This window comes from Schistocerca americana, chromosome 1 (genome assembly GCF_021461395.2).
Source record: "Schistocerca americana isolate TAMUIC-IGC-003095 chromosome 1, iqSchAmer2.1, whole genome shotgun sequence".
In the NCBI taxonomy this organism is placed as follows: domain Eukaryota; kingdom Metazoa; phylum Arthropoda; class Insecta; order Orthoptera; family Acrididae; genus Schistocerca; species Schistocerca americana.
The window spans coordinates 513,527,029-513,553,243 of NC_060119.1; the positions used below are offsets into that span (position 1 = coordinate 513,527,029).

Here is a 26,215-nt window from a genome sequence, read left to right on the forward strand (position 1 = left end):
TGTTATTTTACATCTTATTACCTTACATTAGAGCTTGACAATGAACTAATTATTTGATTATTGGCCATAAATACTATGGTTTTGAGATTTAAGTGTCCCATTCACAGCTTTTGCATCAAAACACATAATTGCTAGGCTTTTATATCTGGCATCCCTTAGGTCACACTTTGGTGCCTAAGAAATGTGGCTAACTGGTTGAAATTATTTTTAAAGCTCAAAGCAGAGTCATATCTATTTCAAGTAGAGATTAAATATGATAATGGAAAGCCTTAGTGGAATGTAAATAATTTAGGAATAAAGGTAACAACCCACCTAACTGTCAACAGGACTGAAAACTTTCTAGGTTTTGGACAAATCCTTTTTCGAGATAGTATAACAGTAATGGAAATTCCTGGATGGAACAATATGTAAAGTAAGGGAAAAGTAACCACTCACCTACAGTGGATCAATACGTGGAACACAGAAACACATAACAGAAAACAGCATTGACACTAGCTTTCGAGTACTATACTCTGTTCATCATAAAAATAAACCTGATGTAAACATTACACTATGTATTCTTCTGCATTTGCGCGAATCTCACTGGATTTCATTTCACGTGGAGTGGAAGCCGGGCCGTGTCCAGTATAATCAAGTATGATCATAAGGATACGTTTTGTGCTGTGTTACGTGCACATAGATAGGGCGATAAAGCAGGACAATAGCTTTAGCAACGCATTTAACTTGGACAGCACTGGCCAGCCAGCTGGACCAATTAACCTGCAATGATGTGAGCAGTTGCACCTCAGACGTAAAAAGAGGTGGGCAGGGAAACAATATAGCTTCAAATGTCATTTGATTTTTAAACAGAATAAAATAATATTCGACGAAACTCAAGCAATACCGTATGCTTCATAGGTGACCAGACGGAAAGCATAACATGTTCTTGTTCTCACCTAACATAGTTTCCTAATTAACAAACAAGAGTGATTAAAATTCCCAACTTAGACATAGTATAATTTTTCAAAGTAAGCAATGTGTGATGCAAAAGCGTACTGCAGGGATTTCACCATATTGTTCGAAACTGAAGGTATTGATTACAGTCTGGTAATCTCTCAGCTCCTTCCTTATCAGAAACTGAGAAATACATTTCATGTGCTATGTAGATAATGAGTTGATCAGCAACAGAATACACATAGCCTCCATGGCACCGCATTTTCTCCTTTCATAATGTGCCGTTCTACACCTCGCCAGCATTTAGCAGTGACATGTGAAAAAGCTGCATGTGTTAGTTCCAGTGCATCTGGCAGCTTAGGCAGTCTTTGTTATTTCTTGCAACAACTCTGTTAACTTGACTCCAGATCAGTTCTGTTGGGTTCATATTGTAATTAATGTTACAATGGCAAATGTAAAAATAAAGCATTTGTATGCTGCACTTGATGCTGTGAAAATGATTGTTTTCGCTTTTCTGTGATAGCTATCACTCTGGTTTGTGTAAGACTACATCCGTGGTATAAAGCAATGGATACACTACAAATAAAAAGTATTTGGTCTTTTATTTTTGTCCTAAAATATTAAATTTTTATGTTTTCTTAATTTATGCAACCTTTATTAACAATCTTTCATAAAATATCAATAATGAAGAATTTGCATTTGGAATGAAGTCAGCAAGTTCACGTGCGGTATGTAATTAGAAAAAAGGAAACATGCATTATTCGTAAAATATTATGATGACTTTTACAACTACAGATGTAGGTATTTCAAATCGAATGAAAGAAAAAAGTGTGACGAACCAGTGAACTATGAACTACACCAGAGTAAGAATCAACTGCGCTACTGATTCCACTGTATATAACCAGTGTATGGTTGTATCTCAACTTTATGAAATGCAGTCCTTCAGATAACTTCAAAGCCAATTTTTTCTGTAAATTAGGAAAAACTGTACGAACAACCTATTTCTTGATAATTTTTAACTGTGTTCCACATGGGTGTTTCACTACAGCGCAGAAAACAGCTTTAGTCATTTTTACACGGCGTATTATCAGCTTGACTGTCAGAGCACAACAGTACAGTGACTGTGACTGTACACAATTTTTTAAATAAAACTACATAGCTAAAGCGTGATTAAGAAAAATGTTTATGGCTGTTAATACATTAAAATGTCATAAAGTTTCATTTAACATAACTAAGTAATAAGATATCTAATACATAAGTGGGGCCTACTTCCAAGAGTGTAACAACACCAGTGTATATATGCTATGGCTTCTGACTAATCATCATGTTTGTGTTTTCTTACATCAGATTCATTCTTATGATGAACAGAGTATAGCTCTTTTTCTAGTAGTAGTACAGATATTACACACACAGACACTGAAACGCACACTACCATGGCCATGGCAAAACGAATTATTTATACTTGATTAGTGGAAGCAATTGCCTGATACGATGAAGTGGGGAGAGGGTAGCGGGAAAGAAGCATGTCTTTGGATGGATGACTTCTTGGCTGCACCACAATATGAAAAGAGTACAGAAGGTACAACAAAAAGAGATATAGGGAGAAGTGGGGGGGGATTGAGGTTCTAAATCATGTAAAATAATCACATAGTGTCTGAAGTAAGTATAAAACTATTTCTCATGTAGCTGAAACTGGGGCATGAACTTATGTTTTTAGTACTATATCTCTCTAAATTTATGTTGTAAACACATCGACTTGTTTCTTTGAATACGTTTTCAATATTAATTGTCAACTTTTAAAGTTTGCCATTATTATTTCTGATCTAAGTGTAGTGGTTAATAAAAAAGAAAAAAAATGAAAAGAAAATATTGAAAATGATGGGAAGAAATGGTGAATAAAAAGGGGGTTTTAAAATCGTAAATGACTGTGAAAAAGGGAAAGAATGAAAAGCAAATCGGACTTCGTGTTACAGAAAAGCTATTGGACTTCGTGATTCGGAAAAGCTATTGTTGGGATGGTCCTTGTGGCGTTTTTGAGCAAAAGTTAAACCAATTTCCACTACAAAAATTATTGAAGAAGAACAGAGAATAACAAAATGTAACTGACAGGGGGAAATGGCGTAGCTTAGAGTTAATTCTTTACCATGTTAACATGTCTTCTTGTTTCGTGCGGCGTCCAGGTCTTCAAAAATCTCCTACTTCATTTGTGCGTGAAAAGTCTGCTCCGAAATCTTGCAATAAGTTTCATTGTCCAGGAATTTCTAATGTACACAAAACCGTCTTGATATTAAATGCAATTTATTTTAGTTGTTTATCTCCATCCTCCGAATTTCATAACTTCCACAATGTCTACACATTAATAAGTTTTTTCGTCTTAATCAGATCACGTCTGCATTAAGCTTCCGCTCTCGAGAGACAATAATGAAACGGATAGAAAAACAAAAAAAAGTTACAATTTTAGTATTTTCTCTGCCGTCGAGCGCTCATACCGCTGCGATGGTATAATTTTTATCTGAGGGAACGAGTGTAGCGCGGCGAAATTCAAAGTCCCGCTACATCGCCCCCTCGACTGTCACACTAAAGCATTTAGCCTGGCAGGCTAGCAAACAATACAATAGATATACCTAAATGTCAATATATATACATATTTTCATAGGAAAGGCCACGTGCATTCATAGGGGATAATCTTTGTCAATACTTACACTTTCTAAACCTATATACTAAATACAATTGTTACAGTTTTGATCCTTTTTACAAAATTAATATACATTTATTTACATAGTGTGTGTTCGAGCAAGCTGCTCGCCAGCACAGTTAATGTTGTGCGCTTCCAGCGTTGGTTTCCCAATCTCTGGCAGCATGTAGTCTTTGCGCATGCGCAATAGCATCACTGAGTTTCGCGTGCAGCAGTTTCAAAATCGCTGTGTTGTGACAGTCTTGCACAGTATTCACTTTCACATAGTGTTCATTACAAGTTGTTATTCCAGCATAAATGGCGTGTTAAGTCCGGTGACACCATAAGATTGAGCGTGTGCGTGATCTGAAGCAATGTCCATGTCTTCTGTTACGACACAACACTCCAGGTCAACATACGCTCGATTTCACGTAAAGCTGCAGGTTTCTTCATCCATGGAATATTATAATGTGTCCTACAATAAGTCTTATGTGGCTTAACATCCATTTTGTAGCTATAACCTCTGATTACACCAGGCCTCTCACTGAAAACTTGTGCATAATCAGATAATAATTTGTACAATTCTTCTTGCTGTTGTTTCGTTAAATAGTCAGATTCGACACATTTCTGATACAATAAATCCTGCTCAGTCTCCTGATAGTCTGAATCTTCAAGTGTTAAACTACATACACTAACTATGGTAGGATATACCAATTGAAATTGACTTACTTCGTAATGTTTTTGTCGTGGTTCAATCGTCTTGTTAAGTCCAACATTAATTAGTTGTTCTCCTACAGATAATTGACATATGCCATTACTTAAATCTATGATTGCTTTGTGTTCATTCAAGAAATCCATCCCTAGGATGCAGTGTACGATAAGCTTGTCTACAATCAGAAAATTACACTTGAACTGTGTATTGGAAAACGTGAAGTTAACTAGGGCTTGCATGCGTATGTCCTTAGATTTAGTACCTGTGGCACTAACCACGTGCCAATTCTGAACAGGTAATGTAGGTATGTTTATAATTTGTTTCAATTCATTATAGAATGCGGTTGACATCACACTTGCAGCAGCACCAGTATCAAATAAAATTTGTACATCATAATCGTTAAACTTAACCCATGCCATAGCTTGTATGAATTCTTTTAACACAACTGTCTGATTTAATGTTTTTCTCGTCGGTTAATTCCTGTTCTGCTGTCATTTTGTCATCGTACCTAAGGAAACAAATCGTCTGAGCCGTTGCGCTCATACAACACCTCACGACCGAAGCACGAGCGCTTAGCTCGGTCGTCGACTGTTTTCCATGGTCTGCTGTGTTTGGCCGGGTTCATTGACCAGCTCCACTATGTTTACATTCTGGCTGGTTGGCGCCCACGCGTCAGCTGATGGCGCGCCGCAATTGTTATTGCTACTTCGTGGTGGGGAGTGCATAACTGTACTGGGGAACGGTGGCAGATTCCGTGGAGGGTTATGATTTGTCATGTGTGAATTTTGTGTGTTCCACATATTTTGTCGGTGATTGTTGGGATTGTTATTGTTTTGGTGGTAATTATGTCTGTTATATGGCATGTTCCTGCCAAGGTAGCCCTGGTTGTACCGGTTATTCTCACATCTCCTATTGTGGTTGTTGTTGTTGTTGTTGTTGTTCTACTGTCTGTGATTTTCATTTTGCATGTAGTTACCATTTTGATATGGGTGATAATTATTGTTGTTATTATTATTCCACGAATTTCTGCGGTTGTTCCTGCCGTCATACACGTTTCCACTTGAATATGTTTCGCACGCAAGCATCGTATTGTGTTGCGGCGTGGACGGATGGTTCCACCAACCACCATCCTTACGGTTCCTTTGGGGTGGGTGCTGATTTTGGTTACTAATATGCGTAAAATTTGAATGGCTTGAATCGCCTCTGTAAAATACGTCCATTTGGTCTAAGAAGTTCAAGAAGGTCTTAACGTCATTCTCCGGTACTCCTATTAATCTGTCTCGGTATGGAAAGGGTAAATGGCTCTTTAAAGTGTCAATTATCACTGGCAAGTCGGCTGGTTTGTACCAGTGCAGTGTCTTGTCTAGGTACCTCTCAAAGTATTGTCTTAATGTCTCTTTTTTAGGGTCATAGGTCTCGGGGTTGCACGCTTCTCTCCTTAGACTCTGTTGCTCATTCTCGGACCAGAATTCATCCAAGAAGGCTTGTTCGAACTGTTCAAACGTAAGGCACTGTTGTTTCATAGCGGCACCCCACTTAGCTGCTCGTCCTCTCATGAGATTGGTGACGTATCTGATTTTATCGACTTCTGACCAACTACGTGGAAAAACACCGTCAAATGATCTAATAAACACAATAGGGTGGACTTTGTGCTTGTCCTCACTGGAAAATGTCTGGAAATACCCATGTCTTACAAACGTATCATCGGACATGCCGGTTGGCATAACTGTATTGATGTGATTTAGGTCACTTGCTACTCTAGGTGTGGTACCGTAATATTGCTCGTTTGGTGGAAAAGAAAGCGGCACATTGTAATTTTGATTTGAAATAGGTGATTCCACAATAGGTGTTCTGTCTGTGTCATTAGCCATGGTTTTAGCTGTTCTGTCGTTCCCTGACGATGCATTTGCACCAATCGCCAAACACGGCACAACATTGTCTCGTAATTTTGTCACTTCGTCTCCTCTGTGTTTTGTCTCATCTTTAACATGTGTCTTTGTTTTTGAAAGTATGTCCTGTGTAATTGTTTCAAGTTTTTTGTCCAGATAGTCGTCACACAAATTACATTCGTGTGCAATTCTTTCGGCCATGTTGGTGTCGTTGCTTAGTGACGCGTGGTCCGCTCGGTCTTCTAATTTTTCTATCTTTTCTTTGAGGTGGATTTGTTCAAGAACTGCTATTGTGAGCTGTTGGGTAATATTTCCCACTTCTTCAGTCAGATTCTCTTGGGTGGAGCTACCTGAAGTGTGGGCCTGAGCTAACTCTTCCACATAGGTGTTCACTTCCTGCTGCACATTAACTATTTGAGTTAACTGATTCTCACATCGGGTGATATTGCTTTTTGTTTCATGTGTGAATGTAACCAAAGTTTCTTCCTGTTTAGTGACTCGGTCGGACAGTGTCTCAAATCGCTGGTTGAGCTGTCGAGTGATGTTATTTAATTCTGTCATCTGTTTTGTCGTTCGTTCAAAATTTTCGGTCATAGTACGGTTTAATACGTCAAATTTTTTGTCGCTTTTATCTAGCCTTTGTCTAAAGTCCTGACCAAGTGCTTCCAGTTTTGCGTCAATTTTCTGACTAACGTCTCGTTTCATGTCTGCAAATAACTCTAATAGTCGGTCCAGTTTGTCAGTTTCCTGTGTTCGATTTGTGTCACATTGCTGAATTTGTCTCCTATTTGGTTCTGACATTGATGTTAACAATGGCGCTGACGGTCTAGTCTCGCGTCCATTCCACATTTCGTCATTTAAAGTCGCCATCTGTGCATTATCACAAATGTTGCGAGTTTGAGGCAAAATCATTGCATTTATCTCTGAACTCGTCCATGGAGGGAAACGCGGACTTTCTTGTTGGTTGAACGATGAATCTAGTTCACTTAACACATCTGCCGAAACTATCTCTACCTTACCGCGTTCCATTTTAATAGGATGTATAATCGTAAGTCAAAAAGGGAATAATATAAGTCTGATTAATAAAGATTTGACTCAGATTTAGGTTAAAATATTTTCTCGTCAATGTAAATGATTGCTCTATTGCAAACAATGGTTGAGAAAGATGCAGCAGGGCGGACAAAATTTTTCGTAACAAATGACTGTTTGGCGGTCAAATTCACGATCTTCATATGCTACAACAATACTATAATCACCACAAACTACAATAGAGATAGATAATTTTGGAAAAATCTAGAAGAAAACTACAGGATGTGTGGAAAGGGAAAAATGGATTCTGCAGTTGGCGATTGAATGTTTGAATGAAATATAATTGTGTGATTCACCATTAAATTTTCTGTCCTGCAGCGGCTGATCAATCACTTCTGCGTAAGTCATATTAGTCAAAATATGTATTTTGTTAATACATCTCCATCGGATAATCACCAAAAGGTCTCAAAATAACAGTTTTGCATCAATATATGCCATGCAAAGAAAAACAGATTGAATTAGTTGCAAAAATTCTTTACAATATTGTAGTATAATCATTTGCTTAGGTACAATAAAGTTGGTGTTTTAGTTACCCTTTAAAGTTCAGGATTTTTGGGTATTCTCAGTTGGGAAAAAATACAAATTAAAGTTTCAAATTTGCTCAAAAACTACACATCCGAAAATTGCGTCCTGTCACGGTCGCCAGTTGTAGTGGTTAATAAAAAAGAAAAAAAATGAAAAGAAAAGGTTGAAAATGGTGGGAAGAAATGGTGAATAAAAAGGGGGATTTAAAATCTTAAATGACCGTGAAAAAGGGAAAGAATGAAAAGCAAATCGGACTTCGTGTTACAGAGAAGCTATCGGACTTCGTGATTCGGAAAAGCTAATGTTGGGATGGCCCTTGTGGCGTTTTTGAGCAAAAGTTAAACCAATTTCCACTACAAAAATTATTGAAGAAGAACAGAGAATAACAAAATGTAACTGACAGGGGGAAATGACGTAGCTTAGAGTTAATTCTTAACCATGTTAACATGTCTTCTTGTTTCGTGCGGCGTCCAGGTCTTCAAAAATCTCCTACTTCATTTGTGCGTGAAAAGTCTGCTCCGAAATCTTGCAATAAGTTTCATTGTCCAGGAATTTCTAATGTACACAAAACCGTCTTGATATTAAATGCAATTTATTTTAGTTGCTTCTCTCCATCCTCCGAATTTCATAACAACTTCCACAATGTCTAAACATTAATAAGTTTTTTCGTCTTAATCAGATCATATCTGCATTAAGCTTCCGGTCTCGAGAGACAATAATGAAACAGATAGAAAAACAAAAAAAAGTTACAATTTTAGTATTTTCTCTGCCGTCGAGTGCTCATACCGCTGCGACGGTATAATTTTTATCTGAGGGAACGAGTGTAGCGCGGCGAAATTCAAAGTCCCGCTACATAAGGCCGATGCATCTCTCATACATTACATTTAATAACATTATTTCTTAGCATTCCATAACCCCCTCCACACCCTCCACAATCATTGTCTTCTCTGTCTCCACAGACATCAGGAGCCTTGAATTGTGGGGACAGCTTGCATGTATTTTTCTCTGTCTTCTGCATGTTAATCACTGCATTCACTTTCATTTACTGTCGCATTCTCATTGAGTCATTGGTAATTCTTAATTGTGATGAACAGACTTTATAGCCTCTTTTTTTAAAAAAAAACAATTTTCTGAGACAAAAACAGGTACTGTGTGATCAATTAGTTGTCTCCAAATCATGGAAACAGCAGAGATCATGTGACGTGATCATTTTAACCAGCCTATCAGTAGTGAAGTCAGTGTTGGACGTAATATGTGAAGCACATGTCGGACATAATATGTTGGTGAGAGGGGAGAGGCATTTTTCTTATTCTGCTTGCCACCGTTATACCCAGAATCAACAGAATCAAGTATGTACCACTTCCTTACCTGAAGGTTAAGATTACATTTATTGCCACATGAAGAATTTTTGCTATTTACTGGGAAATCCGTGAGAAACCTGGGAATTTTTTCATCCAGGAAAAAACCGGAGAGAACACAGGAATGTTGTAGAATTCCAGAAATTTTTGATTGTTTTAGTTTTCTGTTAAATTTTTGTAATTTTGACTGATAAGAACTGATACTCTAACAAAGACTTTTGCTTTATCCCGCTACTGCAGAATAATACTGCAGCAGTAAAACATAAATGAGAGAAAAAAATCAAAATAAAACTTGAATTGAAAATAAAATTTGCAGTCTATATCAATAAAACACAGTGCACACACAAGCTTTTGCTGACAGCAAAATTTGTCAAAGGCTTTAGGACGAAAAGTATGCAGTACTTTGTAACAACAGATTGCTTTTGATGAGTGTGATGTCACACCTTCTTACATTAGTTTTGTCTGATCTGTTTCCAATGGGCTCACTAACGTGCACCAAACTGAAGTTTGGCTGTTAGCTTTGTAAATAGTAGCATCAAGCAACCAGATGCTAGCCGCAAAAAATGTTCCAGGGCACCCTAGCTGCCAGATTCATGCATGCGTCAAGCAGTCTGAGCTGTAGTGGATGGGCGGGGGGTGTCTCCAAGTGACCCATGTTTACATTGTGTACATTTCATGATTTTGCTGTTTTTTCTTCATTAATAGGCCTCATGCCAAATGAAAACAAAACGGATTTCTGTGGCTGGGAGCTACCGAGTGAATTCATGATCCACGTAATTACAAAAGACTAAAATATGTTATTGGTTACAGTTTCTGGTTTTATTTTATTTCATTCCTCAATTGTCTTGCAGGACAATGAAGTTATTTTTGTTCGTTTACTAAAGAAATTTGCTTTTATTAATCTTTTCCACAGAACTAGATAATGTACTTATAATGAAGTGTTTCTTTCCACACTATTGACTAGTTTCAACTTTTTACAGAATTTCAAGTGCAGGTTTCTATATTCTGGCATATACGGCATACTGCCATAACAAAATACCAAATATAGTACTGGTACTCCAAGAAAATTAAGCACCATTCTTCTGGAAATTATAGATTGGTAGGACACTGTGTTTTATCATTGTTAACTTCCCCCCAAGGCTTTATATTTACTGCTGGAGTAGAACATAAACTGCCAGTTACACAGTTTCTTGGCTTCGCAGGTAACCTTGTTAATTTTTATACTGTTGGAAAAATTCATGAAAAACTTATTAGTTCTGGTGTATACAAACAACTGTTCTATTTATTTTTGCAAGAAATTTGCCTTCCTTCTTACTATCTTTTTGCTGTGCTGTGTTAATGTAAACCTGATTGGTAAAGCTTCATAACAGTACTGCAGAGTACAAGGGTGGAGGGCGGTGGGGAACCAAGACACCACATAGTGAAATATATATTAGGGTACTTTGAGTAGTAGAGTCTAGTTCTAAATGAATATGATGCCAAGTATTACTTTCTTATTTTGCATTCCTTATCTGGGTAGGATGTGATAAAACAATTGCCCTAAGTACAATAACTCTATATGTCCCCACTGAACAACATGCTTCAGTGCTGCACATGGTCAAGTGATTCACCACTACCCACAAAATTCCAAACAGAAATGCCACGAAAGGCGTATGAACAGAGCAAACCCCCAAGCATGGGCTTTCTATGTCATGGTAGCTGTGCATGCACAATAATGCCTGTTTTCTGGAGCTCTCTGGCAACTGTTCAAATGAACCTATTTCTAACAGGCCGCAGGTAAATATTGCCTTTGGTAACTTGAGAAGTATTACTTTTAAAGTAAATTTCCTTTTACACAAGGTGAGTTATGTGTGAGAATGTTGGATGAATTTCTTAAATCACGTAGCATCTGACTCATTCATAACTTAACACTTCGAATATCATCCACTTAGAAAAATTCCAGGCCCAGAAGACCAGCCATTTGTGTCATTACCTAAATTTTTTCTGACACATTTGTGTTTGATATATCTGAAACGGTATCACGTGTAAGAAAGAACCAATATTATATGTGAAAGGTGAGCTTTGCTTGTAGCTATACTACATATATTAATTTAAACTATTAACTTTTCCTTTTTGTGTGTTCACCTTACTTAACAGTAATGTTGCTACTGGCTGACTATATCACAGATCCAATGCTCTGAATATCTGCTCTCATTGGCTGTCAAAAGCGCATCACAATCTCAATTTCAGTGCTTCAGAAACTAATGTGCTGTTTTTGTTGGAATTCATATGTATACTTTCATAGTAAGAAGTACACAGTGTACATGTGAGATCTTTCCAAACCATGTTTTGTGTTCTAAATTGCCAGGTTCTATGCCGGTGTATAAAACCTGTACCATTCAAGGGATTGATAAGTTTTACAGCTCCAACAGAAAGTATACTGCCACTTAACAAGGAAAAAGTGCAACCCCCCCCCCCCCCCCCCCAAAAAAAAAAAAGAAAAGTGTATTTTTAACTGGGAAATCCAGGAATTTTTTTTTCTCGTCTGCTTATGCACCCTGTATTTACATGTGTGTGAGGCATTTCTTGTGAATTAAGAGAAATGAAGACCATTCATGAACCTAAAGCAACAAGTAGTCACTTCCAACAATAGATTTCCAAACAGAGCGTTATGTAAGAAAAATCTTTGTACATAATAAGATTGTTTTTGAATAGTTACATCAGCAGAAAAATTAAACCACATCAGAACAACCAGAGTGTATTATTTTCAGGGTTTTCCATAGATAAAGGGAACTGTGCCATAACTAATCGTTACAGACAAACACTGCTTTAATTATCGAATACAGGTCCTGCATCTGCAGTAAGAAAATCATTCACATTCTTTGTGACAAAAATGCTGTGGGTGAGTGTTCTGTCTTTGTCAGGCAATGTCATGATTACGAGTGACTGCAGGATATACAAGGTGACAATTATTGAACTATATGGAATAAAATCATCATGACTTCTGAATCGTTTGTATTAGGACTTTCATACCGTACGGTTAGCATTGGGGCGTGGTGGGAATTTTTATGTGTATATGGTTTGTTTTAGTGACAAAGCCCACTTTCATTTGTATGGCAAAATTGGCGCGTTTTGGGGACTGAGAATTCACATCTCTCAATCGAGAAGTTTCTTCACCCTCAATGGGTGACTGTGTGGTGTGTAGTGTCCAGTCATGGGGTAATCGATGCAATATTCTGTGATTTCAAGGTGACTACCAAACGTTACATGAAGATTTTGGAAGATGATTTCATCCCCATTATCCAAAGTGATCCTGATTTTGACAACATGTGGTTCATGCAGGACAGAGCTTGACTCCATTGAAGCAGGAGAGTGTTTGATGTACTGGAGGAGCATTTTGGCTCTGGGGTACCCAGAGGCCGTTGGCATGGGTTTCAATAGGTTACCATGTTCTTCAGATCTGAACACCTGCGGCTCCTATTAGTGGGGCTACATTAAAAGCAAGGTGTACAGAAATTAACCATGAAACCACTGCTGAGCTGAAAACAGCCATTCAGGAGGTGATTGACAGCATCTATGTTCCAACACTTCAGTGGGTCATGCAGAATTTAGCTGGTCGTCTGTGCCACATCATCGCCAGTGGTGGCAGGCGTATCGAGCATGTCATAAATCTGAATATCTGTAGTGATGTTTACAAGTTGAATAAAGTGTGTGCACACCATAGTTTCTAACTAATTAATTTTTTTCTGTGTGATTCAATTATTGTCACCCTTTATTTTACTGTGGTGTGTACAGAAATTAAAACTAAATATGTCACTGTGGGAAATGCTTTAAATATCAGTAACTGTTAGGCATTAATGCAGTATGTTCCTCTTCTCTGCAATCACCCCCTCCCCCCCCCCCCCCTGCAAAATAAAGTCTTCCCCTTCTCCCTCATGGAATAAAAGTGTCTACAAAGTAAGCTTCTGTGATCTTGGAGAGACAGCCCATATAGAAAAAACACATTACTCACTCTACCATTGTGTCTTACTATGTCACTCAGTTATGAATTTTGATTCTTTTATAGCATTTTGCAAGTAGTATGACATAAAAGAAAATATAGCTCATGTATATTAAAGATATATCATTGATTTATACATTGTTGATAGTTCCAAAGTTAGCTTTCTCTGGTACTTGCATGGTGTAATTAACACATAACAAGTAACTTAACAGAATTCAGGGCAGCTAGTTTCTTTTGGCGACATTTTCTCTTTGGCGGCATTTTAAAAGCTGTTTTCTCTTCACATAAAAAGGTAAATTATTTGAGATTTTCTTTTCATAGGTTGCAGTTAATTATATGCAAAATATTTGTACTCTTGAATATACTTTGTTGTACCAATGATTATACAATATATCAATGAACAGTTGAATTACAGATAGGTACTGTGTGGTGGTGATAGGATTCCTGTTGCCGTTGTTGTCGTTGTGGTCTTCAGTCCAGGGACTGGGTTGATGCAGCTCTCCATGCTACTCTAACCTGTGCAAGCTTCTTCATCTCCCAGTACCAACTGCAACCTACAGCCTACTGAATCTGTTTAGTGTATTCATCTCTTGGTCTCCCTCTATGATTTTTACAAACCGCACTGCCCTCCAATACTAAATGGGTGATCCTTTGATGCCTCAGAATATGCCCTACCAGCCGATCCCTTCTTCTAATCAAGGTGTGTCACAAATTTCTCTTCTCTCCAATTCTACTCAATACCTCCTCATTAGTTATGTGATCTACCCCTCTACTCTTCAGCATTCTTCTGCAGCACCATATTTCGAAAGCTTCTATTCTCTTCTTGTCTAAGCTATTTATCGTCCATGTTTCACTTGCATACATAGCTACCTTCCATACAAATACTTTCAGAAACAACTTCCTGACACTTAAATCTATACTCGATGTTAACAAATTTCTCTTCTTCAGAAACACTTTCCTTGCCATTGCCAGTCTACATTTTATATCCTCTCTACTTCAACCATCATCAGTTATTTTGCTCGCCAAATAGCAAAACTCCTTTACTACTTTAAGTGTCTCATTTCCTAATCTAATTCCCGCAGCATCACCCGATTTTATTCGACCTCATTCCATTATCCTTGTTTTGCTTTTGTTGATATTCATCTTATATCCTCCTATCAAGACATTGTCCATTCCATTTAACTGCTCTTCCGGGTCCTTTGCTGTCTGTGACAGAATTACAATGTCGCCGGCAAACTTCAAAGTTTTTATTTATTCTCCATGGATTTTAATTCCTACTCCAAATTTTTCATTTGTTTCCTTTAATGCGTGCTCAATATACAGACTGAATAACATCAGGGATAGGCTACAACCTTGTCTCGCTCCCTGGCCAACCACTGCTTCCCATTCATGCCTCTCGACTCTTATAACTGCCATCTGCTTTCTGTACAAATTGTAAATAGCCTTTCGCTCCCTGTATTTTACTCCTGCCACCTTCAGAATTTGAAAGAGAGTATTCCAGTCAACATTGTCAAAAGCTTTCTCTAAGTCTACAAATGCTAGAAATGTAGGTTTGTCGTTCCTTAATCTATTTTCTAAGATAAGTCGTAGGGTCAGTATCGCCTCATGTGTTCCGATATTTCTACGGAGTCCAAACTGATCTTCCCCGAAGTCGGCTTCTACCAGTTTTTCCATTCATCTGTAAAGAATTTGTGTTAGTATTTTGCAGCCGTGGCTTATTAAACTGATAGTTTGGTAATTTTCACATCTGTCAACACCTGCTTTCTTTGGGATTGGAATTATTATATTCTTCTTGAAGTCTGAGGTTATTTCACCAGTCTCATACATCTTGCTCACTAGATGGTAGAGTTTTGTTAGGCCTGGCTCTCCCAAGGCTATAAGTAGTTCTAATGGGATGTTGTCTATGCCTAGGGCCTTGTTTCGACTTAGGTCTTTCAGTGCTCTATCAAACTCTTCACGCAGTATCAAATCTCCCATTTCATCTTCGTGACATTCTCTTCCACTTCTATAATATTGTCCTCAAGACCCTCTATATACTCTTTCCGCCTTTCTGCTTTGCCTTCTTTGCTTAGTAATGGGTTTCCATCTGAGCTCTTGATATTCATGCAAGTGGTTCTCTTTTCTCCAAAGGTCTCTTTAATTTTCCTTTAAGCAGTATCTATTTTACCCCTAGTGAGATAAGGCTCTGCATCCTTACATTTGTCCTCTAGCCATCCCTGCTTCGCCATTTTGCATTTCCTGTCGATTCCATTTTTGAGACGTTTGTATTCCTTTTTGCCTGCTTCATTTACTGTATTTTTGTATTTTCTCCTTTCATCAATCAATTTCAGTATCTCTTCTGTTACCCATGGATTTCTACTAGCCCTCGTCTTTTCACCTACTTGATCCTCTGCTGCCTTCGCTATTTCATCCCTCAAAGCTACCCATTCTTTTTCTACTGTATTTCTTTCCCCCATTCCTGTCAATTGTTCCCTTATGCTTTCCCTGAAACTCTGTACAACCTCTGGTTTAGTCAGTTTATACAGGTCCCATCTCCTTAAATTCCCACCTTTTTGCAGTTTCTTGAGTTTTAATCGATAGTTCATAACCAATAGATTGTGGCCATAGTCCACATCTGCCCCTGGAAATGTCTTACAATTTAAAACCTGGTTCCTAAATCTCTCTCTTACCATTATATAATCTATCTGAAACCTTCTAGTATCTCCAGGGTTCTTCCATGTATACCACCTTCTTTCATGATTCTTGAACCAAGTGTTAGGTATGACTAAGTTATGCTCTGTGCAAAATTCTACCAGGCGGCTTCCTCTTTCATTTCATAGCCCCAATCCATATTCACCTACTATGTTTCCTTCTCTTCCTTTTCCTACTGTTGAATTCCAATCACCCATGACTATTAAATTTTCGTCTCCCTTCACTACCTGAATAATTTCTTTTATCTCATCACACATTTCATCTATTTCTTCATCATCTGCAGAGCTAGTTGGCATATAAATTTGTACTACTGTAGTAGGCGTGGGCTTCGTGTCTGTCTTGGCCACAATAATGCATTCACTATGCTGTTTGTAGTAGCTTAACCACATTCCTATTTTCCTGTTCATTATTAAACCTACTCCTGCATTACCCCTATTTGATTTTGTATTTATAACCCTGTATTCACCTGACCAAAAGCCTTGTTCCTCCAGCCACCGAACTTCACTAATTCCCACTATATCTAACTTTAACTTATCCATTTCTCTTTTTAAATTTTCTAACCTACCTGCCTGATTAAGGGATCTGACATTCCACGCTCTGATCCAGTGAACGCCAGTTTTCTTTTTCCTGATGACAACGTCCTCCTGAGTAGTCCCTGCCCGGTGATCCGAATGGGGCACTAATTTACCTCCGGAAAATTTTACCCAAGAGGACGCCATCATCATTTATCCATACAGTAAAGCTGCATGCCCTCGGGAAATATTATTTCCGTGGTTTCCCCTTGCTTTCAGCTGTTCGCAGTACCAGCACAGCAAGGCCGTTTTGGTTAGTGTTACAAGGCCAGATCAGTCAATCATCTAGATTGTTGCCCCTGCAATTACTGAAAAGGCTGCTACCCCTCTTCAGGAACTACACGTTTGTCTGGCCTCTCAACAGATACCCCTCTGTTGTGGTTTCACCTACAGTAATGCTATCTGTATCGCTGAGGCACACAAGCTTCCCCACCAATGGCAAGGTCCATGGTTCAGGGGGGGGGGGGGGGGGGGGGGGCTGTTGCCGTAGTGAGTAAAATAATTTGGTACATCACATAAGTAGAGTGTGACTAGTCCATTTATTGGCTGTCATTCCAACAGACAAATGCAAAACTGGCAAAATTGGGAATAATATTGCCTTTGTTAACAGCCCTATTGTGAATTCCAGGCATATGGTTCTTTCTGCCTTTGAGGTTATGCAGTCACTGGACATACTTTCAAGGGGTACTTTGAGTACCTGACATGGAAGAAACTTTACCACCATAGACAACAGCAGTGAGCAACAACATGCTGACACATCTTGCTGGTGCCTATTGTGGATTGCAACAATAGTTAACATGTGCAAAAGTGCAGCAAATCACTTTCCAAACAGTTGTTGGACAACTGCCTGACTGCAGGTTGCAGAATCCACTGCACCAACGTTTAGTTATGCTCACTACATGTCACAAGGTGCCTAAATCAGTATGACACAGTACCACTGTCTTTGTATGCTCAAAATATGGATAAAGATGTTTGAACTAACCAGTTGCTGTACACGTAAGTTCATACTGATGGAGGGTAGAAGTATTTAAAAGCCACATGAGGCATTGTATCCCTCTTGCCCACAAAGCATCATTCAGACAGTGGAAGTATTCTTGTGTGCCATCTCACTATGTGGGATTAAGTGGCCTGTGGCATTTCTACCCACCAGCAGTCCAGTAGCATCCTAATATGAGGTCATATGGATTCATTTGTTTACTTCAACAGCCCTACTTTAACATCCCCCATGTGACCTGCAATTTTAGCTAGATAATTCACTACCACTCTCAAGTTGTGTAGAATGGTCTGAAGATCATTCCTCATATACTTACATGCCATCTTCCATCTGGTTTACTGACTCATATCCTGTTGAAAGATCCAGAAGTTACCGAGAAATATGTACATGCCTTGGACCTAGCTCTACCTGATCTCCAGCAGTTGTGGCCATCAGTTGGGCACTAATATATGAATTTGTATGACAGTGATGGCTGGACTGTACATTTGGGGTTCAGTCACCTAAGTCAGAAATACTTCGCTTGTTTCCATACATTGGAATCTTTCTTTGCAAATGTGAATGTAACGTATTATGTGTGACTTTTTAGTATAAATTGTTATGATGATGATGATAATGGTGGTGATATGTGGAGTGTAATATCACGTTTATTTTGTTGATAATGGTGAAAGGAAAGAGGAGAATGATGTGTAGTTGCTACACATATTACCTCGATGTTCCTGAATAGTAGCAAGTGAGTTGCTGTGTTTAACGTTCCCATCGACAGGTAGATCACCATCAGCATGACACAATCTTAGCTCCGTCGGACTCTGTGAATAGTTTTGGAATTAAATCCAGGAGACTGGTATAAAGTGTGTGATTAGTCACTGTCTGGCACTATCTCTACACTCCTGGCAACTAAATGCTAGTGGTTACAATTTCGCCCACCTCCAGAATTTGAATCAGCTGACCTGAAATCAGTGTCAGACAATATTTCATCCCTATGTTATTGAAAATGAACTATTTTTTGATCTGTCATTATTAACATCTATTATTTGACATCCACTGCTGAATGAAAGCAGTTTCCAGATTTCTCTGTGCTTTATGGTCTTTTGCCGTAGACACCCACAGTGCCCCTACCTTTTTATGTAATGTCATCTACATATCGTCTAGTTGGTTGCCACTTGGTATTTTGTAATTTCATGGAATCCAACAAATAACTACCTTGGTCCATCATTTTCTGTTTGTATTCAGACTTGCCGTACTGTGTTTTTCCATGCAATGTCGAAGTTTATCTGCATGACAGGCATCCAGTGACAGAATCATCGGGAAAGTGGAGGTACATGTGCATTCCATCAACATATAGTCTTTCTCTTTCCCATGTTCAAGATTTGAAGACTCCCTCTTGGATTATTGGCGATAGTTTTAATGATATGGAATTTCCTTGCCTTACTCTTCTGTCAGTTGTGAATTTCCCACTATTGTGAAGAAGTCTATTGGAAGATGAAGTATCGGCATTTATATCGATGAGTATATTAATGTAGTTTAAATTAATGCCTTATTTCTCAAAGGATGTTAATACAATTTTTGCTTAAATTAATTCCAAAACTCTCTCAGAATCCTTTAAAATTGATGCACAAAGTATACAACAACTACCACCTTGATAGTTTTAGGCCTTGCGGAGAACCCTAGAAAATTTTCTGTATGCCCATCTTTACACAGATGATTGAAGGGCCTCAGTTGTTCAGTACAGAATGTCAAATCGAAACAACTTGCAGCCATCTAAATTTCCAAATTATTATTTTATTGAGCAACAAGTTTCGGTGATATATTGCACCATCTTCAGGCATCCTAAGTGACGTGCAGGAAGGTTCCCATCTCTGGTCCAGTCAAAATAGTGGTCAGCATTCAGTGACTTCAAATTGAAGTGATCGCACTCTAGAAATCTGCAGATGCCAGTCATTGAATGTTGGCCCCTATTTTGACTGTACCAGAGATGGGAATCTTCCTACACTTTGGTCTGGGGACCTGAAAATGGCATAATATGTTGCCAAAACTGGTTGTTCAATAAAATAACAATTTAGAAATTTAGATGACTGTAAGGTGTTTTGATTTGTCATTCTGCAAGAAAATTCTGGTCCTGCACAAAATCGCTAATCGAGTCGAAGGCTTCTGTCCAATCATTCATTGACTGTTAGTGGCACCAAAGCTGGTGTCCAGTCTCTAACGATTGAGACAGGAACTGAAATTGAGAGTAGCAGAGCAAAAGCTGAAATACTTAACTCTGTTTTCAAGTGTTTCTTTACAAATGAAATCCCTGGAGAACTGCTCCAGTCTAATCCTCACACCACTGAAAAGATGAATAATGTTGAGAGACACCTGAAATCATTAAAATTGAACAAAGCTCCAGGGCCCAGTGGAATCCCTATCAGATTCTATACTGAATTTGTGGCTAAGTTAGCCCCTCTTCTAACTCTAAATTATCATAGATCCCTCGAACAAAAAACTGTGCCCAGTAGTTAGAAGAGAGCACAGGTATCACCTTTATACAAGAAGGTTAGTAGAAGTGATCCACGAAACTACCGTACAATATCCTTGACACTGATTTGTTGTAGAATCTTAGAATATATTCCGAGCTCAAAAAGAATAAGGTATTTTAAAGAGAATGACCTCCTCTGTGCCAGCCAGCACTGATTCCGAAAACATCGATCATGTGGAACCCAACTGATACTTTTCTATCATGACATACTGAAGGTTTTGGATCAAGGCAGGCAGTCAGGTAGAAGCAGTATTTCTTGATGTCTGAAAAGCATTTGACTGACACTTATTGTCAAAAGTATGATCATATGGAGTATCAGCTGAAATTTGTGACTGGATTGAGAACTTTTTGGTAGGGAGGACACAGCATGTTATCTTGGATGGAAAGAAATTGTCAGATGTAGAAGTAACTTCAAGTGTGCCCCAGGGAAGTGTGTTGGGACCCTTGCTGTTCATATTGTTTATGAATGACCTTGCGAACAATATTGATAGTAACCTAAGACTTTTTGCAGATGATGCAGTTATCAAGAATTAAATACTGTCTGAAAGAAGCTGCATTAATAATTAGTCAGATTTGGATAAGATTTCAAAGTGGTGCAAAGATTGGCAACTTGCTGAAAATGTTCAGAGATGTAAAATTGTGCACTTTACGAAACAAAAAATGTAGTGTCCTATGACTATAATATCAGTGAGTCACAGTTGGAATAAGCCAACTCATACCTGGGTGTAACAGTTTGTAGGAGTATGACTGTAATGATCACATAGGCTCAGTTGTGGACAAAGCAGGTGGTAGACTTCGATTTATTGGTAGAATACTGAAGAAGTGGAATCAGTCTGCAAAGGATATTGCTTACAAGTCACACGTGTGACCCATCCTAGAATATTAATCAAGTATGTGGGACCCACACCAGATAGGAGCAACAGGTTATATTGAATGTATACAGAGAAGGCCCCCCCTCCCATGAACCATGGACCTTGCCGTTGGTGGGGAGCCTTGTGTGCCACAACGATACAGATAGCCATACCGTAGATGCAACCACAACGGAGGGGTATCTGTTGAGAGGCCAGACAAACGTGTGGTTCCTGAAGAGGGGCAGCAGCCTTTTCAGTAGTTTCAGGGGCAACAGTCTGGATGATTGACTGATCTGGCCTTGTAACACTAACCAAAACGGCCTTGCTGTTTTGGTACTGCGGACAGCTGAAAGCAAGGGAAAACTACAGCCGTAATTTTTCCCGAGGGCATGCAGCTTTACTGTATGGATAAATGATGATGGCGTCCTCTTGGGTAAAATTTTCCGGAGGTAAATTAGTGCCCCATTCAGATCACCGGGCAGGGACTACTCAGGAGGACGTTGTCATCAGGAAAAAGAAAACTGGCGTTCACTGGATCAGAGCGTGAAATGTCAGATCCCTTAATCAGGCAGGTAGGTTAGAAAATTTAAAAAGGGAAATGGATAAGTTAAAGTTAGATATAGTGGGAATTAGTGAAGTTCGGTGGCTGGAGGAACAAGGCTTTTGGTCAGGTGAATACAGGGTTATAAATACAAAATCAAATAGGGGTAATGCAGGAGTAGGTTTAATAATGAACAGGAAAATAGGAATGTGGGTAAGCTACTACAAACAGTATAGTGAATGCATTATTGTGGCCAAGATAGACACGAAGCCCACGCCTACTACAGTAGTACAAATTTATATGCCAACTAGCTCTGCAGATGATGAAGAAATAGATGAAATGTGTGATGAGATAAAAGAAATTATTCAGGTAGTGAAGGGAGACGAAAATTTAATAGGTATGGGTGATTGGAATTCGACAGTAGGAAAAGGAAGAGAAGGAAACATAGTAGGTGAATGTGGATTGGGGCTATGAAATGAAAGAGGATGCCGCCTGGTAGAATTTTGCACAGAGCATAACTTAGTCATACCTAACACTTGGTTCAAGAATCATGAAAGAAGGTGGTATACATGGAAGAACCCTGGAGATACTAGAAGGTTTCAGATAGATTATATAACGGTAAGAGAGAGATTTAGGAACCAGGTTTTAAATTGTAAGACATTTCCAGGGGCAGATGTGGACTATGGCCACAATCTGTTGGTTATGAACTGTCGATTAAAACTCAAGAAACTGCAAAAAGGTGGGAATTTAAGGAGATGGGACCTGTATAAACTGACTAAACCAGAGGTTGTACAGAGTTTCAGGGAAAGCATAAGGGAACAATTGACAGGAATGGGGGAAAGAAATGCAGTAGGAAAAGAATGGGTAGCTTTGAGGGATGAAATAGCGAAGGCAGCAGAGGATCAAGTAGGTGAAAAGACGAGGGCTAGTAGAAATCCATGGGTAACAGAAGAGGTACTGAAATTGATTGATGAAAGGAGAAAATACAAAAATACAGTAAATGAAGCAGGCAAAAAGGAATACAAACGTCTCAAAAATGAGATCGACAGGAAATGCAAAATGGCGAAGCAGGGATGGCTAGAGGACAAATGTAAGGATGCAGAGCCTTATCTCACTAGGGGTAAAATAGATACTGCTTAAAGGAAAATTAAAGAGACCTTTGGAGAAAAGAGAACCACTTGCATGAATATCAAGAGCTCAGATGGAAACCCAGTTCTAACTAAAGAAGGGAAAGCAGAAAGGTGGAAGGAGTATATAGGGGGTCTATACAAGGGCGATGTTCTTGAGGACAATATTATGGAAATGGAAGAGAATGTAGATGAAGATGAAATGGGAGATACGATACTGCGTGAAGAGTTTGACAGAGTACTGAAAGACCTGAGTCGAAACAAGGCCCTGGGAGTAGACAACATTCCATTAGAACTACTGATAGCCTTGGGAGAGCCAGTCCTGACAAAACTCTACCATCTGGTGAGCAAGATGTATGAGATGGGCGAAATTCCCTCAGACTTCAAGAAGAATATAATAATTCCAATCCCAAAGAAAGCAGGTGTTGACAGATGTGAAAATTACTGAACTATCAGTTTAATAAGTCACGGCTGCAAAATAATAACGCGAATTCTTTACAGACGAATGGAAAAACTGGTAGAAGCCAACTTCGTGGAAGATCAATTCGGATTCCGTAGAAATGTCGCAACGCGTGAGGCAATACTGACCCTACTGAGCTGCATCAAACTAGTCTCAGGACTGAAAACCACAACAACAACAACAATACAGAGAAGGGCAGCATGAATGGTCACAGGTTTCTTTGACCAACAGGAGAGTGTCACAGAGATGCTGAAGGAACTGTACGAGGAGACTGTTGAAGATGGATCCCTAGAGAGTGTACTAACAAAGTTCCAAGAACTTGCTTTAAACGAAGGCTCTAGGAATATACTACAACCCCCTACTTACAGCTCACATAGGGATCGTGAGGACAATTTAGTATAAATACTACACGCACATAGGCATTCAAACTGTCATTCTTCTTGCGCGCTATATATGTGAGTTGGACTGGAAGAAAGCCTAATAACTGGTGCAATGAAGCATACCCTGTGCCATGCACTTTGCACTGGTTTCCAGAGTAAAGATGTAGATGCAGATATAGACTGGTCTGGAGTACCAACAGAAGACAGCAAAAGGAAAGCTGATGTCTTAAATTTTACATGTCAGAAATAATTCATGATGGAGGATCATAACAACATGCCATCATTTGACCAACACAGAGTTTCCCAAATGTAGGACATAGTAATAGTCATCCCTGCATTATAGAAGCAAATGAATGACTTGACAACAGATAAGTCTCCAGGTCTGGATGGAATCCCAATTTGGTTTTACAGAGAGCCCTCTGTGGCATTGGTCTCTTACTTACTTTGTATTTTTGCGAATCTCTCACCTGATGCAAAGTGCCAAGCTACAGGAATAAAGTGCTGTCAACTCCTGTATATAAGAAGAGTAAAAGAATGGACCTGCAAAATTAAAGACCAATATCCTTCACATTGGTTTGATGCAGTATTCTTGAATGTATTCGGCTCAAACATAACAAATTTCTTTGAGGTGGAAAAACTTCTATTCACAAATCAGTACAGATTTAAAAGGCATCATTCATGCAAAACTCAGCTTGCCCTTTCCTCATGGTATTGTGCGAACATGAATGAAGGGAAATAGCCAGATTCTACATTTCTCGAGTTCTGGAAAGCATTTGACATTGTGGCCTAGTGCAGACTTTTAACAAAATTATGAGCATATGGAATAGGTTCTCAGATATGTGATTGGCTTGAAGACATTTTAAGTAATGTAAACCCAGTATATTGTCATTGGCAGTGAGTGTTCATCAGAGAGAAGGGTATTGTCAGGAGTGCTCCAGGAAAGTATAATAGGGCTGCTCTTATTCTTTGTATACATAAATCGTCTGATGGACAAAGTGAGCAGCAATCTGTGGCTGTTTGGATGATGCTGTGGTGTACTACAGGAAAGTGTCATTATCGAGTGTCTCTGACTTAGACAAAATTCCTAGTTGGTATGATGAATGGCAGCTTGCTCTAAATGTAGAAGAATGTGAGTTAATGCAGATAAGTAGGAAAAACAATCCCGTAACGTTTGAATAGAGCACCAGTAGTGTGCTGCTTGACACAGTCGTGTTGATTAAGTATCTAGGCGTAACATTGCATAACAGTATGAAATGGAACAAGGATGTAATGATGGCTTAGGAAAGGTGAATGGTTGAGAATTTTAGGAAAGTGTGACTAATCTGCAAAGGAGACCGCATGTAGAACAGTAGTGTGACCCATTGTTGATTACTGTTCAGTTTTTTGGGATTGCTACCAGGTCGGATTAGAGGAACATCTCGAAGCAATTCAGAGGTGGTCTGTTAGAGATGTTAGCGTTAGGTTCAATCAACTTGTAAGTATTATCTGCAGCAGAGTGTGCGCTGGAATTAAACATCCTGGAAGATTAAAACTGTGTGCCAGACCGAGACTCGAACTCGAGACCTTTGCCTTTCGCGGTCAAGTGCTCTACCAACTGAGTTACCCAAACACGACTTACGACCCATCCTCACAGCTTTACTTCCCCCAGTACCTCGTCTTCTACCTTGCAGACTTCACAGATGCTCTCCTGTGAAACTTGCAGAACTAGCACTCCTGGAAGAAAGGAGATCATGGAGACAAGGCTTTGCCACAGCCTGGGGGATGTTCTCAGAATGAGATTTTCACTCTGCAACGGAGTGTGCACTGATATGAAACTTCCTGGCAGATTAAAACTATTTGCCACCACACAACCCCCTATGTATTGCTCACATGGGGATGAAGAAGATAAGATTAGAATATTTACTGCATGCACAGATGCATTCAGACAGTCATTCTTCCCGTGCTCCGTACGTGAATGGAACAGGAAGAAACCCAAATAACTGGTACATAAGACGTACTCTCTGCCACGCACCTCATGATGGTTTGCAGAGCATAGATGTAGATGTAGATGTCGAAGTGTGTATCTACTACTAATGCCAGCTTGATCAAATTTTCTCATTTTTTTATGATAATTATAATAAATAGCTTTAGTTTGATTGTTATGGGAAGAAGGCTGATCATGTATAGTTTGTTGTTCTTGAATGTCTCTTTTTCTTATTTGGATATAAAGCATTTCTTTTTAAAGATACATGCTTTTCTTATAAATTTTTATGTATTTTGTATACAGATACTCAACAGCTAGTACATAATATATTTCTTACTAAATTCATTATCCTTGTTTTTTGTACAGGTTATAGGATGCTTCCGCAAAGATACAATGTTGGAAACTTCATCTTTCTTAAGGAACCTGAGACGTACAAAGAGACAGACACTTAGGGAGGCCAGAGCAACAGAAAAGCTGGAGAAACAACAGAAACTGGAAGCAGAGAGGAAGAGACAACAAAAGCACCAGGTGTGTAAATTTGTAAACCCATTATGTGTACACCAGTTTTGCAGAATTTTTTGGTCTGTGTTACATTTTGTGACATTAGTCTATAAATGTGAATAAAAAAGTGGAAGCAGAGAGGAAGAGACAACAAAAGCGCCAAGTGAGTAAATTTCTATACCTGTTTGTATACACTGATTTAGCTGCATTTTTTGTCTGAATTACATTTTGGAACATTAGCCTATAAATGAGAATAAAAAAATTATTTTATTTTTTAGTTAAATGTTGTTGCAGACAGGACAGGGTTGGTTATTATAGAGCGGTAATCAGTGTCATTGATGAATTGTATATGATGGGTGAAAATGTGAAATCATTATCTGTTTTTGTACAGTGTTGTATAAAGCTAATGACATTTAATGTTAGTGAAATATCTCTGCTGTCAAATGAAAATGTGTAAAACC

General features: G+C 38.7%; 1 protein-coding gene across 2 annotated transcripts in view; it reads left to right on the forward strand.

Annotated features, from left to right (window-relative positions):
• Positions 1-26,215, forward strand: part of LOC124605066 (ATP-dependent helicase brm-like) — a 231,433-nt gene that overhangs the window by 38,496 nt on the left and 166,722 nt on the right. For both annotated transcript variants that reach the window (XM_047136532.1, XM_047136531.1), the window contains exon 7: positions 25,620-25,781. In XM_047136532.1, the coding sequence (XP_046992488.1) occupies positions 25,620-25,781 (162 nt within the window). The remainder of the gene's footprint in view (positions 1-25,619; positions 25,782-26,215) is intronic.